Here is a 13,966-nt window from a genome sequence, read left to right as displayed (position 1 = left end):
ATCGTCAACAAAATAAAACACACTTTGTACTATTTTATATAATCTTGTATAGAATTAATATTGGTGAACATATATGCAGAATCAAACTTTTCATTTTAAATTTCTTTTATTTATTTATATTTTTCCTAAAGGCATCTGCCAAAGGTACTAATTTGGGGTCCTGACTGCTTCTCACATTTTCAAGATGGCCGCCTCCATATCAGGTTTATTAAAACCTTGGATACCAAGGTAATTAATGCTTTAATGAAAACACTAACAACACGCAGGTTTTGTTTGCTCTGTGTTTGATTACATTCTGTTATGAACGGATGTTTATGTGCTGCTGAAAGTACAGACGTAAATGACGCGACACGAAGTGAACGTTACGTTACAGAGCAACTATAACTATCCCCTGATACTGTAATGTCAGTATAATCGATATTCGCAACAAATTCGACAATATAAAGTCATATGTTAGTTATGTTCTGTAAGAATGTTATAAAGTCAGTGGGATCATGGGTTGAGTTTACAGCAGTATTGTATAAATTTGGGATATTTGAATATTATACACAAGGGTGATAATATTTTTTTCTCCTATCACAATTTTTTTTTCTGAAAGCTTTAGTTACTACTTACCAATCACTATTTTTTGTGTTAAATTGAACTGAACTTTACCCATCAACAACACAGAGCAGGCAAATGCAACACACATTAATGGAGCAGTAATATTAATCTAAAAGCATATTTTATTGTAGTATTGACAGGAACCATTTTACCACTACGACTGTTGCTTTTCATACTTTAAGTACATTAAGCTGCTAATATAAACATAATTTTACTTATGTGAGGTTCTAATGTAGGGCCTTTATTTGTTGTGGGAGAATTTCACAGCGTGGCATCGAGTACTGTTGTTACTCTAAAATATCTCAAGTTCCCAAAAAATATGGCTGACAGACTCTCATGAGACTGGTCAAAATGAGCAAATGTAAGTTTTAATGGTACTCCCTCTCATAATTAAATAATCACCCATCATCCTTTTATGTACAGAGTGTTCCTGGTGAGATGGAGCAGGTACAACCCTTACTATCTGGAGCCAGAGGTGAGAAAGGAGGTCTACAACAGGCCGGAGACAGAGCTTAGTGCTGAGGAGAAGGAGCAACAGGAGCTCAAAGAGATGAGATCCATCAAAGCAGCAACGGGCGGGATCACCAGTTCTGTGTTTAGCGATCCAAGCATTAGGTAAAACAAAGCTCAGAGCAGGAATAAGGGTGTCTGTGTACAGTCTGTCCACTGTGTGTTCAATATGCTTGTTATTGCTCTTCCAGTAAATTCACCAACATGATGATGAAACATGGAAACAAGGCTTTGGCCAGAGAGATCATTTCAGTTGTAAGAACTTAGTTTCCTAGTAAAGTTCTTTAACCTTTGTTCTGTGAATGTACTCCTTACCTCTGTGTTGTTTTTCTTATGGCAGACATTGGAGACTGTAAAGAGGAAACAGGTGGAGAAATACCACAAAGCCCCAGCGGGGAAGAAAGATGAGATCGAGTGCAACCCCTACGTCATCTTCCATCAGGCTCTGGAGAACTGTAAACCTGTGGTTGGACTGATCAGCGTGCCGAAAGGTGGAAGGTTCTATCAGGTCAGTGAAGAAGCAGACTACTTCTATCTGATTACATGGTTGTGAAGATAGAAATGATCTAAATGATATTGTTTGGTCTTTAATGTCACTCAGGTTCCCGTCCCTCTTTCGGAGAACAGACGCCGTTTCCTTGCTATGAAGTGGATGATCACAGAATGCAGGGACAACAAGCACAGAACCACACCCATGCACGAAAAACTTTCCCAGGAACTGTTGGCAGCCTTTATCAAAGAGGGAAATGTGGTCAAGAAGAGAAATGAGATGCACAAGGTGGCTGAAGCCAACAGAGCTTACGCCCACTACCGCTGGTGGTAGAGATGTGCACGGCAAGATGGACATATGTTAATTATATAAAGTGCTATTGTAAATACTGTAAACCAGGATCTATCTCCGACAGGACAACTGGTTTACACTTGTCTGGTTTTATATTGAAAAACTGCTCTGTGTATTGTTAACTGTGTATTCTGATATCTAAGAAAAACACATTAAACACAAATATGGAAAAAACTAATAAGATTTATTAGAACAAACAGATCTGCATTAAATGTACAATCCAATCATAAAAAAGGGAATGAGTAATGTAAAAATGATTGTGCATTACAAAACTATAGAAACATATACTGCAGTCAGTACTGAGGCCTGAAAGGACTGTCCAGAGTTTGATTTTTCATTGCATAAAGTCCTATTTAACTCACAGATTAGTTTAACATCAAATAAACCTACTTTTACCTCAAACTAGGTCTCACCTTGACAATATTTTCATAGTTTTTATAGCTGAAATTTAACTTATAATTAACGGAGGATTGTTTTGCTCCGAGTTGGTCGGAAGATGATTTGTCAGACTGCTGTGAATGCAACGTATTTAAAGTAAGCTTGCCTTATTTGCAGATTTTTAAATATTCTGAATTCTAAAACCTATTTTTTGGGTTTGATTCAAAGGAAAAACTTTGGTAGTAAAACAAATGTCCAATCCACAACACACTCCACATAAAACAGACCTCAGCTACATAGTGTTACAAGTGTTGGTGGAACCTGAACACAACAAGAACTAAAATGTTTACTCCTCTAGCACTCCAACAACCAGAAAACTGCTTAATGAGTCAAACATTCCCCATTGGCTGTGTTATATTGGCATATGGTGTTTTATAAACAAACTGCTGAATTTAAATAAACTTGTAGAAAAATCTTTTAATATGAACTGTAACCACTGTTTTGGTTTTTTACTTGTGATTTGAGTTCATATTCTGTAGCAAAACATATTCAAAGAAAATCCCTGAATTAAACCCAATGTTTCACCTGAAAAAATGTAACAAATGGATAAAAAAAATTCAATAAAGCAGGAATCCTACTGGACAAACCAAGCAGAAAACTGCAATTCAAACCATCTTAGAAACTGATCCTCAGCAATAAAACCCTTAACTGTTCAATTCTAAAAAAAAAAAAAAAAAAAAAAAAAAAAAAAGGATCCAATCCACTAAAACATTGGTCACACAACTGTAAAATGTAAAAGGAAAGACCAAATCAACTGTCATTAGACAGGAATGTCTGCTTCCACTACTGTAGTTTTGGTCAAATCAACATGAACTTGAAATGTCGTCTGTAAAAGGAATGCTAGGAAGGAAAAAAACTAACAGTGTTTTGCTTCTGTTGCTGCAATCAAACGTAAAAACAGCATCAATTTAAACAATGTGTACCTGAATGTGGCAAAACCTCGTTAAATTAAATTCTTGTGAACTATTGCACATTCCACATCCACGGCAGCACATCGTAGTAACAGTTTTAAATGTATCAAAGAACCCAGCAAAACTAAAAGTCTTCTAACAGTTGAACTGCTGCCTAACCCTCCACAGTCCTCTTCAACTTTTCTGAAATTCCACCGATTTCCAGGATGCTAAATCCATCTGTTTTGAAATTGCTGGTTTCATAATCACTGGTGAGGTTAACTAGGTATAAAAGGTGTTTTAAAGTTGGCAAATACGGCTGCAAAAGAGCTGCTTGGGTATCTTAATCGGCGATTTCACTGTAGTAGTACTTGTGGGCGGTGCTGCTGAGCAGCCAACCTCCTGCCCTGAACTCCAGGATCTCCAGCAGCAGCAGACGGGCCATGGAGGTGAGGCCTTCCTGGAGCAGAAAGCCGTCCCGCAGTAGGAAAAAAAGTTCATCCATCCGCTGGTTATTCACCTTCTCCAGCTGCTCTCCGATACGATGCAGCTGCACCACCAGACAGTCCACCTGCAGAGGACGGAGAAGGAGGAGAGTCACTTCAACATCTAACACATCGTGTTAAATATAGTGACTGTAAAGAGATGGTTCTTCTTACCTCCTCCTCGTTCATCAGAGCGTCTGGTTGGGCGAGCCTCATCAGACAGTCATACACAGGATGCACCAGGGCCACCATCGGCATGTTGTTCACCTGTCAGAAAATCCACATAGACTGCCTGTTAGACTCTTGGATCACAGATAAAGAATTAAACTTTCCTCAAGACAACACTAATAAGGAGACATTTTAAACAATTACATCATGGTTTAATTAGCAATTTATTTTTGCACCAAACCTTAAAACTCACTGAAAGTTAAGAAGTTGTAAATGTATAAAACTTCTTCACATCACATGAATTCAGTTTAGTTTATACTTCAAGACAATTACATGTTATTCTAAAACACTGAAACTTTACACTCCAACTTAAAATGTAATTTTCATCACCTTTCATTACTCTGTGCTTATAACTGAGGACGTTTTATTTTTAAAGAGGTTGCATTTCTGAGATAGAATGTGCACAACAATTAAGTTCTTTGAAGGAAAATAAGGAAGATTTTTTTTAAAGTCTTTTATTTGGTGATATTGCTTCTTTAACTTGGCCTCAAATAAGGAGACACTGCAGCTTCTCTGTTCAGCTATCATGAGTAGGAATTTATGTGTCTTCAAGTGAGTCATGTAAGATTTTTAAGAAATACAGAGCATCCAAAAGCTAATGATTTCCCTCTTCTTTAACACTCACTGAGCCCTGTGAGTTTGGTAGTTTATCATTACCTGTGTTTTTGCCAGCGTTGGTTTATCTGTCTGTCTGTGTGCAAGATAACTCAAAAAGTTATGGACAGATTTAGATGAAAATTCCAGGAAATGTTGATACTGGCACAAGGAACAAATGATTAAATTTTGATGGTGATCGGGGGGGCACTGATCTGCCTTGGTGGAGGTCTGTACTCTCCAAGTGCTTTTCTAGTTTAAATAATTATTACTTTAGGAAAGCTAGCATCTCTATGTTGGATTCACAAAACAGAAATTAGTTTTCAATTATGCAACAAAGTTCTGCTTTTATTTTAGACAATTGTATTCATTTTATGACATAAAACAAAGTTTTGGTATCTCTTACACTCTTAGATTAATCTTTGTTAAAACAGCTCACATCTGACAATAATCTTCCTTTTACATAATGAAAACTTAACCATATATAACAGGGGTGTCAAACTCTGGTCCTTGAGGGACGGTATCCTGCATGTTTTTGATATTTCCCCCTTCCATCACACCTGAAAGCCATTACATCGTTATCAGGCTTCTGCAGAGCTTGATGATGAGCTGATCATTAATTGAACCAGGTGTGCTGGAAGAAGGAAATATTTAAAACACGCAGGAGGGCCGGAGTTTGACATCCCTGATATAGAGTCATAATGGCAATTGTGGCTATTGTCAAAGCTGCCTTAGTTGCTCACCCACTGACAAATTCATTGCTCACTCTACTACTCTTTAATATGCCATAAAAGCCTTAAAACATCTGGGCATCAAACTCAGATCTTGGAAAAATGCCAAAAACGAAAATGTTTTTTTAAAGTGTCTCTGGCTCTTACTTTGAGGTAGTCAAAGATGTTACAGATGAACGTGATGTAGCAGACCCATTCCTGGAGTGAGCGTTCCCTTGTTTCCTCACGGTCCTTAAACTCCTGCTGCAGCCGGTTCAACAGGTTCCTCCTGAATACATTCCCATTGTTCTGCTTGGCCTCAGCCTGAAAGTGACCAGGACAGAGTCAGGTCAGACAGAGGAACTAGTACACTGGTAGAATGTGATGTATCTGTTAGTTTGGAACAGCATTAAGATTTTGATAAAAGAGAATCAGTAAAATCCAATGGTTAATTACACTTCAAGTTTCTTAAATCCTTTAACTCAAGGGTCTACTGCAGACAATAACCATGTTACATGATGACAGACAATTAGCTGCCAATACAGACCTGCACAATTGTGTAACAGATGCGTCCTGCCTCTTTGCTGAACACCTGGTCCTTCAGGGACTGATCCACAATGATATCGGATACCTTCTCAAGGTTTACTGAACTGGGATCTGAAAGAAAAGCCAGGCACAAATACACATACAAAAAAGATTAAGTACATTATTCGCACAGTGGATGCTCTGCTACTTTTAATAGAGTTAATAAAGAAGTTTTGACATTGTTCCAACAACAATGGGTAAAATGATGTATGTGCTTTAAAATGCTTAAATTACACTGGAATTTGTTTAAATACAAGTAGATAGTAGATTGTGATAGTAGTAAGTAGATTGTGACCTTTTAGTGCTGTTTTCAGCAACATCTGTGTTTCCATGTCAAAGACCTGCATCCTGTAGTCATCGTTAGAGTTCTCCATTGTAAGCACCCGAATCAGACTTGAGACCTGTGAAGTTATGAAGATCACAAGAAGATAGCTACTGTTGTTCTCACACAGGACAGAGGTTTGAGATAAAACACAGAGATATCAAACAGATCAAATGTGTTAAAATCAGCCAGTTGGACACAGTACATTACAGTTTGTGTGGAAACAATAACAGCAAAATCCTGTGTTGTCATCAAATATGCTGCTCCCCACAGCTCATTCACTAGGGGATAGGAGGGATTACACTTACATGGACAAACTGGGGTCAACTAAAGAGTCATCCCACTCAACAAAAACAAAACCACACAAATAATGTACCTGTAAATGAACACAGTACCAAATCTCAGTCATCTTCTCCTTTAGATAAAATAAGTGATGGATGAAGCTAATGATACTGATTAATGATGGTGTGTTGTCGTTTAACTTCATGCAGGGTAAAAAAAAAAAAAAAAAAAAAAAAAGCAAAGAAAAAAAAGAAAACTAGCGTCTGTGTTGTAGGCAACACACTTTTAGCTGAATTTGCTAACCGGTGTAAAGCTATATATGTTATGCTAGCTATTACACTGAGAAACATGACGTTTTAGGTGAGTTCGTGTCAAGTTACACTGGCCTGAATTAAAAGAAAAGCGCTCAAACAACACAGATAAAACCAGTCAGTTACATAGCCAGGATAACAAGAGAAATGTAATCGCATCAAGGAGATTTATACCACTTTAGAAGATGTCAGCAGACGCTTTTGAACACGGAGCAGATGAAGTATCACAGCAGCTTCATAGAAACCTGTCCTCCGAGCGTCGGAAAATAACGTTAGCGCCCCCACAAATGATAAACCAACAACTATTTTAGAAACGTAACCTTTTTACGCTACTGTGGTCACACTTATCTACATTAAAACGTATTCTGAATGCCCTCACCGACGACGTTAGTACACAAATAATGAATCCATGGTTCTGTGTCTAGATATGCGACCAGATTATGAAGAGCAGTTTGTTTTCATAAGCATACAGCGCCCGCTAACGGTTGAAGTGCGTCATTACAGTAGCTCATTTCTTTATTTTATTTTTCATGACTTGTTTTCTTAAAACTATTTGTCCAATAAAACCATAAAAAACGGTTGTCACGGCCAGTATTTTGTATTTCTTTAATTTACTTTAATTACGATGGATATACAGTAGAGACGTAACTTTAACTATGTTTACGTAAAACTAACCGGAAATAGAATTATATTCATATATGTTCATTTTTGCTCGTGCAGTGGAGTGATGAGAAGTGCAGGATTGGGATGACATTGGAGTTAGATTTAATCAAATCACAACACTTTCGCTTATTGCTTTAAAATAAAGTTTAAAAAAAAATGTGAGATAATTATTAGCAAGTATATGGTAAAACGCCATGAATTCGAGGATAAACACAACATTTCATTTAATTGGATACATATTTCAATCAATTGTCTTTCATTATTGGACACACTGATTAATCCAGGTGTGTCTGCTACTAGTCAGACACACCTGGACTAATCAGTGTGCCCAATAATGACAGACAGGAAATAAAGGAGATGCTTTTAAGTTCAGAAATAGTGGGGTTGTGCACAGAGCCCATTAAATGTTCAATGTTTTATTGAAACATTATGTCAAACAAAAAATGAAGAAGTGTAGTTACACAAAAATACCAGTAGAAGACACTATGTACTCATGGTTTTTACAAAGTAAAACGGAGCGTCAAGGCAGACATAATACAATCATTACACCTCTGATGCCTTCTTTCAAAATAAAATATAACAAAATCGTAAACAACGACAGAGGGATGTAAAACCTAATCTTAGCAAAATATATTTACAACGTTTTTGTTCTTCTTCGGTGGTTTGACGTAGGGCTTTTGCTGTCAAATGTGACTTTCGTTTGTTATTGGTTTGACCCGGAAGTACTTAAGGATTCAGGGCGTGTTTGAGAAATGTGTTCTTGTATGTTGGGTGATATATGTTGGGATTTAGTGCTGCTGTAGGTGTGCATGATGGCATCTTTACTATAAGGTAAGATCATGTTTATTTGTGTCCTTACGTGGCAGTGTTGATACAGAGCGTCAGAAAAATGACACATCCGCAGCTGTTAGCATAGCTTAGCTTGTCCTGAGTATCCCTCTGCATGTCCTGAACATAGTGTCATTATTCAATCAGCTGGTCCACATATCATTTAAAAGCCCTTTAAGAAGACATAAACACATATGAATTAGATTTTGTCAATTTTTATTAATGTATTCAAATGGAGATAGCAAATATAGTGACGTATTTACTTAATTTATAGTCACACATTTGTTCATTCTAATTTCCTTAATGGTCACAGACGAATAGCTTCAATTCTAAGCAATTCAACTCTAGAACTGTGAATTCTATTAAAGCTTAATGTTACTGTTACTGTTCATTATTTCTGACAGGACCCTGAGGTTGTGGAGTCATGGTGGGCTATGACCCTGGGGCTCAGGGGGCAACTCTGACCCCAGAGGAGGCAGCCCTGGCTGGGTCAGCTGCTGGGATGGTCACCAGAGCCATTATCAGCCCGTTTGATGTCATTAAAATCAGATTTCAGGTAATGATGTCCCAGTGGAGGAAGGGTTTTTACTGCTGTTTGAGACAAAGGAAAATATAGAGCATAACCTATGACAATGTGTGTATTTAATGTTAAGATATTAGATGTGAAACCTACGAGGACTTGGTTTTAAACCTTGTAACCTTACTCCACATATGGATTGCTGCTCTTCTATGACTCACCAATGTCCTATTTTTCTATGGGCTGATTTGAACTTCCTGCAGAATATCCACACTGTTTAAAAAAATATGTATATACAATGTAAATAGTCATGTAAATAGTAATAGTAAAATCATGTAAGTAGTTTTTTTTAATAAAATCAATTCAGTAAGAAAGAATTTGTTACTCAAATGGAGAGTAAAATGTCATACCCAACTTTTCGTATTTCAGTGTAGTATTAATGTAGTTCTCTCACCTCTGGAAGTTATTTTATAAAATAATAAGTAAAATAATGAAATAAAATAATTCTAAAATATTAAAGAATTGATTGCCAAAAAATCCCACATTTTGACTGTATAGGAAGTATTATTTCAATTTCCCTAAAACTTTTTTAATGGAATCATGTTAATATTAATCACAAATATTAGAATTCTATATTACTTTATCATAATTTAATCATTTTTGAAAGAAGAAAAACATGAAATATTTAATACGATAACTAGAAATTTTATTAAAACAGAGAAAAATGTTAGTACTCTTCATGGAAAATTTCAATTTAGCAGTATATTCACACTGTAGGGCAACATTAGACAGCAGGATGAAAAATCAATGATGCATCAGCAGTTTTATTGGAGTTAATTTTTGTGATGATCCATAGCTGTAGGACTGTGTCAGGTCACATGAAATTTTCAAATAAATTTTAGTCAATAAAATCCTTGATATGCACCGGAGACCTCAGTTAATTGGTGTGGAATGACCCACCAGTGTTTTTTCTGGGAGTTATTGTTATACAGCTGGAAGATTTAAGAAGGATCTTACGCTCTGTGTCACAGTTTCTCTCTTTTCTCTTTAGCTACAGATTGAGCGAGTGTCCTCACACAGACCTGAAGGAAAGTACTGGGGGTTATTTCAGGCGAGTCGCTGCATTTATACAGAGGAGGGTCTGTCTGCTTTCTGGAAGGGCCACGTCCCTGCACAGCTGCTCTCTATCTGCTTTGGGGCTGTACAGGTACAACCTTTGTTGACTGCAAGGAGCACTAACTACTAAACACAGTGAATACCTCAATAAAACAGTTACCTTTATAGCAAGTTGTCCCTTGTGTATGTGTGCTGTGCAGTTCACCAGTTTTGAGTGTCTGACTGAGGTGATCCACAAGACAACACCATATGACAGCCAGACGGCAGGAGTACACTTTGTGTGTGGCGGTCTTGCTGCCTGTTCTGCCACAGTCGTCTGTCAGCCTCTGGACACTCTGCGCACACGCTTCGCTGCTCAGGGAGAACCCAAGGTAGGAAATTTAGGTTACACTTACACTGCAAGTCTTACTGAATTCATGTTTTTTTCTTCATATAATGCTCATTGTTAGACTGAGGTTAACATGTAGGTCACTTAAAGGAGTGATATTTTGCTTTTTAAAAAAAAACCATGGAATTATGCATTTTGAAACATTTCCCTGTGGTCTACATAAACTGTAAATGCTATGCTTGGGTCTGAATTCTTCATTAATTAAACTCCACAGGTCCATCTTCAACCCTATTTCTGAATAATGATTTGAGAAAGGTCATTTTGAGCACAGCCCCTTTAAATGTAAATGAGCCACTTCACACCCCACCCCCTCCATATTGTTGGCAGTGTGGCTCTGTCCTGTTCAGCCACTTGTGTTTGTTAATACAACCAACAACTGAACATTTTAGGTAATCAGCTCGAAGATTGGACATATTTTCAGTATGGACTACAACCGCTGCTGCTGATAAACAATTGTCGTATTCAGAGAAATGTTCATCAGAAGTCATGTCCTTATATGTGCAAATGTCGTGACATACAGGGTGGGGAAGTAAAATTTACAATGAACATTTAGTTGTTTTTTCTCAGCAGCCACTACGTCAATTGTTTTGAAACCAAACATATATTGATGTCATAATCATACCTAACATTATTATCCATACCTTTTCAGAAACTTTTGCCCATATGAGTAATCAGGAAAGCAAACGTCAAAGAGTGTGTGATTTGCTGAATGCACTCGTCACACCAAAGGAGATTTCAAAAATAGTTGGAGTGTCCATAAAGACTGTTTATAATGTAAAGAAGAGAATGACTATGAGCAAAACTATTACGAGAAAGTCTGGAAGATACTATTAAAGAAGAATGGGAGAAGTTGTCACCCGAATATTTGAGGAACATTTGCACAAGTTTCAGGAAGCGTGTGAAGGCAGTTATTGAGAAAGAAGGAGGACACATAGAATAAAAACATTTTCTATGATGTAAATTTTCTTGTTGCAAATAAATTCTCATGACTTTCAATAAACTAATTGGTCATACACTGTCTTTCAATCCCTGCCTCAAAATATTGTAAATTTTGCTTCCCCACCCTGTAACTAGTTATAAAACGTAACAAATTAAGCAGGAATTAAAACGGGTTGTAGAAATCCACTTTTTGCCACAATGAATATAAAGATAGCTTTGCACCACCTGGAGGGTTCAAATTGAAACTTTTTAAACGATTAGGGTCCAAATACACAAATAAATGAACCAAAGACTAATAAAAGTGGTTTAGCAAAATTTGACCTCTTTAAAAATGTGAAAATAAATACCTTCTTGTACAGCTCTCTTCTCTTTGTCCAAATCAAATGACTAAATGTACATTAACATGATCTGATGCTGTCTCCTGCTGCTTTGGAAAAGAGGAGACACTTTCAAACTTCTCTAAGGAGCGATGGAGTAGAGCAGGAGTGTCACATCTGATTGAACCTCCTTACCCAAATGAAAACACTGGTGATTAGCCAAAACTACATCATAAGGCCTGGAGACACAGCATACACAAGTGGATTTAATTTTTGTTTCCTCTTTGACCACATGATTATATGCTAAAAGGAAATTATCAAATTTTATATGTCAAAAAAACATCAAGCACTAAAGCTTTATGTTAGTTTTTATGGTTTGATGTGCAGTGGAAGCCAGTTAGTGTGAGTGGATAATAACATGGGGGAAGATGAGAGTAAAGACGGTAAATTTCTTCAGAGTGACCCTTGCCAGCATAAAACCATGATGAAACGTACATCGAGAGTGGTCTAAAAGATGCATGAACTCTGATTTGACTGTTTAGAGATCATACTACATAATGCCAGACTTGTATCTAATGTAGGATCATATACAGATGTGATTCAAATCAGGACTGAAAAGATCACAATCTGTGTGATTTGTGCTGTTCACACTCATGAAAATCCTTTCCTTTCTTGTGAATTTGGATGACAATTTTATGATTTCTTGCATCTTCTCAGGTTTACCGGAACCTGCGACATGCCCTGTCCACAATGTGCAGATCAGAGGGGTTGCTGACGTTTTATCGGGGCCTCTCTCCAACACTCATGGCTGTGTTTCCTTACGCTGGCCTGCAGTTCTTTTTCTATAACGTCTTTAAAAACTTGTTAGCACCGCCTCCCAAACAAAAAAACTCAGGAGGTCAGTGAAGATCAAAGTTTGGCCTCCAGCCATGGCATTTATTGCACCACATGACATTTACTTAGCACACATACGCAGTATTCACAATCTGCAGTCTTGTGACTTTTTATGTCTCCACCCCAAGGAAACCTGAGAAGCCTGGTATGTGGCAGTGGAGCTGGAATGATTAGCAAAACAATCACATACCCCTTTGACCTCTTCAAGAAACGATTGCAGGTGGGCGGCTTTGAAGAGGCCAGGGTTCGGTTTGGACAGGTAAGCTTTCATCAACTGGTTACACACTTATGGAGCACTCCCTGTAGCGCTGATGTGTAACGTATGTGGTGTTTCTGTGTGTCTCATGAACAGGTGCGTAGCTACAGAGGCCTGTTGGACTGCATGGTTCAGATAGCCAAAGAGGAGGGTGTCCGAGGCTTCTTCAAAGGCCTCTCACCCAGCCTTGTGAAGGCTGCACTGTCAACAGGCTTCACCTTTTTTTGGTATGAGTTTTTCCTCACTGTCATACGTGACCTCAAAGAGAGACAGAGAAATGGTCCAAACAGATAATGAAATTAAAGGACTGAAAGTGACATAATCACGCACATTGTTGTTTGCTTGCACTTGGACAAATTTTATCTACAGGGTGAATGTTTGGTGGAGGTTTCTACAGTGTTTACTTGTAAAAAAAAACCCAAATTTAACCATAAGTATTTATTTTTTTTATGTCATTAGATTAATTTTTTTCTTACAATTGTTTAAAATTCTAGTTCTGGTTTTAAACCATATACATACTTGCTTTTGAAGGGAAAAAAAATGTTATTTAAACACAATTGGTTACATTTTAAGCTCTGATGTCTAATCTCCGAACGGGTCATAGAGTATCTTTTTCATTACAGTTTTCCATTTTCCATGTTCTTTGCATATTATGGTGTGTGTATTTTAGGGTATATTGGGTAATATGTCCAAAAACAAGAATCTCCAATTTTTTCATGTCATGGACAATTGATTTAATTCATTTTCTTTCTATTTACATGAACTCAAGACAAAACATGATTCAGAAAGTCATTTTCTACTGAAACTATATATCAAATAACAGAACAAAGCACTTGTGAAGATGCTAATGTCTTATTTGTGAAAAATAAAGCACTCTAGCCTTAATAAATATATAATAACATACATACAGATTGCATATTGTTGAGAAAAATAAGTGTTCAGAGCGATGTGAGCATTTTTCATGATTTTTTTGAGAAATAATACAACTAATTTGATATTTTGCCCAGGTCTAGTGTATTCTGAATGCACTGCTTATTGGATTTTATTTTCAGGGTACACTTGTGACTGTCGGTCCAACAGTGTAACATTTAGGTCAAAATTTGTCAAATAAAAGTTGAACTTTTATTTAGTCTGAGTGTTTTTTGTGTTTTTAATAAATAAACTTGAAGAAAACAGCTGCATTAGACACTGAATTTATGTATTTTGTTTTAAAGCTGGCATATATCTTAAAGCTTGCACATTTTCTAAT

General features: G+C 37.0%; 3 protein-coding genes across 3 annotated transcripts; 2 read left to right on the top strand and 1 right to left on the bottom strand.

The window, feature by feature from the left end:
• The first annotated feature begins 130 nt into the window (after positions 1-130).
• mrps7 (mitochondrial ribosomal protein S7) lies at positions 131-2,799 on the top strand. The gene is made up of 5 exons (XM_030140544.1): positions 131-228; positions 1,027-1,218; positions 1,305-1,368; positions 1,454-1,621; positions 1,715-2,799. Exons 1-5 carry the CDS (start codon positions 185-187, stop codon positions 1,934-1,936), a joined length of 690 nt encoding a protein of 229 aa, XP_029996404.1. The 5' UTR covers positions 131-184; the 3' UTR covers positions 1,937-2,799.
• Positions 2,120-7,258, bottom strand: mif4gdb (MIF4G domain containing b). The gene is made up of 6 exons (XM_030140545.1): positions 6,974-7,258; positions 6,180-6,285; positions 5,847-5,956; positions 5,468-5,623; positions 3,942-4,034; positions 2,120-3,853 (listed from the first exon to the last, which is right to left on the bottom strand). Exons 2-6 carry the CDS (start codon positions 6,256-6,258, stop codon positions 3,626-3,628), a joined length of 666 nt encoding a protein of 221 aa, XP_029996405.1. The 5' UTR covers positions 6,259-6,285; positions 6,974-7,258; the 3' UTR covers positions 2,120-3,625.
• A 790-nt stretch (positions 7,259-8,048) lies between these two features.
• Positions 8,049-13,847, top strand: slc25a19 (solute carrier family 25 member 19). The gene is made up of 7 exons (XM_030140641.1): positions 8,049-8,293; positions 8,695-8,846; positions 9,859-10,014; positions 10,124-10,294; positions 12,285-12,465; positions 12,590-12,720; positions 12,814-13,847. Exons 2-7 carry the CDS (start codon positions 8,715-8,717, stop codon positions 13,009-13,011), a joined length of 969 nt encoding a protein of 322 aa, XP_029996501.1. The 5' UTR covers positions 8,049-8,293; positions 8,695-8,714; the 3' UTR covers positions 13,012-13,847.
• Positions 13,848-13,966: the final 119 nt, after the last annotated feature.

Source organism: Sphaeramia orbicularis, chromosome 8 (genome assembly GCF_902148855.1).
Source record: "Sphaeramia orbicularis chromosome 8, fSphaOr1.1, whole genome shotgun sequence".
NCBI lineage: Eukaryota > Metazoa > Chordata > Actinopteri > Kurtiformes > Apogonidae > Sphaeramia > Sphaeramia orbicularis.
This window is presented reverse-complemented; position numbering and strand designations above follow the sequence as displayed.

What these genes read in the sequence shown, in the direction of transcription:
- mrps7 (XM_030140544.1), top strand. Translation starts at nt 185, where the DNA reads ATGGCCGCCTCCATATCAGGTTTATTAAAACCTTGGATACCAAG. An exon ending in TTTAGCGATCCAAGCATTAG is followed by an intron (nt 1,219 to 1,304) that starts GTAAAACAAAGC and finishes TTGCTCTTCCAG; the next exon opens with TAAATTCACCAACATGATGA. An exon ending in AAGGTGGAAGGTTCTATCAG is followed by an intron (nt 1,622 to 1,714) that starts GTCAGTGAAGAA and finishes AATGTCACTCAG; the next exon opens with GTTCCCGTCCCTCTTTCGGA.
- mif4gdb (XM_030140545.1), bottom strand. Translation starts at nt 6,258, where the DNA reads ATGGAGAACTCTAACGATGACTACAGGATGCAGGTCTTTGACATGGAA. An exon ending in GCTGAAAACAGCACTAAAAG is followed by an intron (nt 5,957 to 6,179) that starts GTCACAATCTAC and finishes CTTTTCTTTCAG; the next exon opens with ATCCCAGTTCAGTAAACCTT. An exon ending in CTCTGATGAACGAGGAGGAG is followed by an intron (nt 3,854 to 3,941) that starts GTAAGAAGAACC and finishes CGTCCTCTGCAG; the next exon opens with GTGGACTGTCTGGTGGTGCA.
- slc25a19 (XM_030140641.1), top strand. Translation starts at nt 8,715, where the DNA reads ATGGTGGGCTATGACCCTGGGGCTCAGGGGGCAACTCTGACCCCAGAG. An exon ending in CAAACAAAAAAACTCAGGAG is followed by an intron (nt 12,466 to 12,589) that starts GTCAGTGAAGAT and finishes CTCCACCCCAAG; the next exon opens with GAAACCTGAGAAGCCTGGTA. An exon ending in CCAGGGTTCGGTTTGGACAG is followed by an intron (nt 12,721 to 12,813) that starts GTAAGCTTTCAT and finishes TCTCATGAACAG; the next exon opens with GTGCGTAGCTACAGAGGCCT.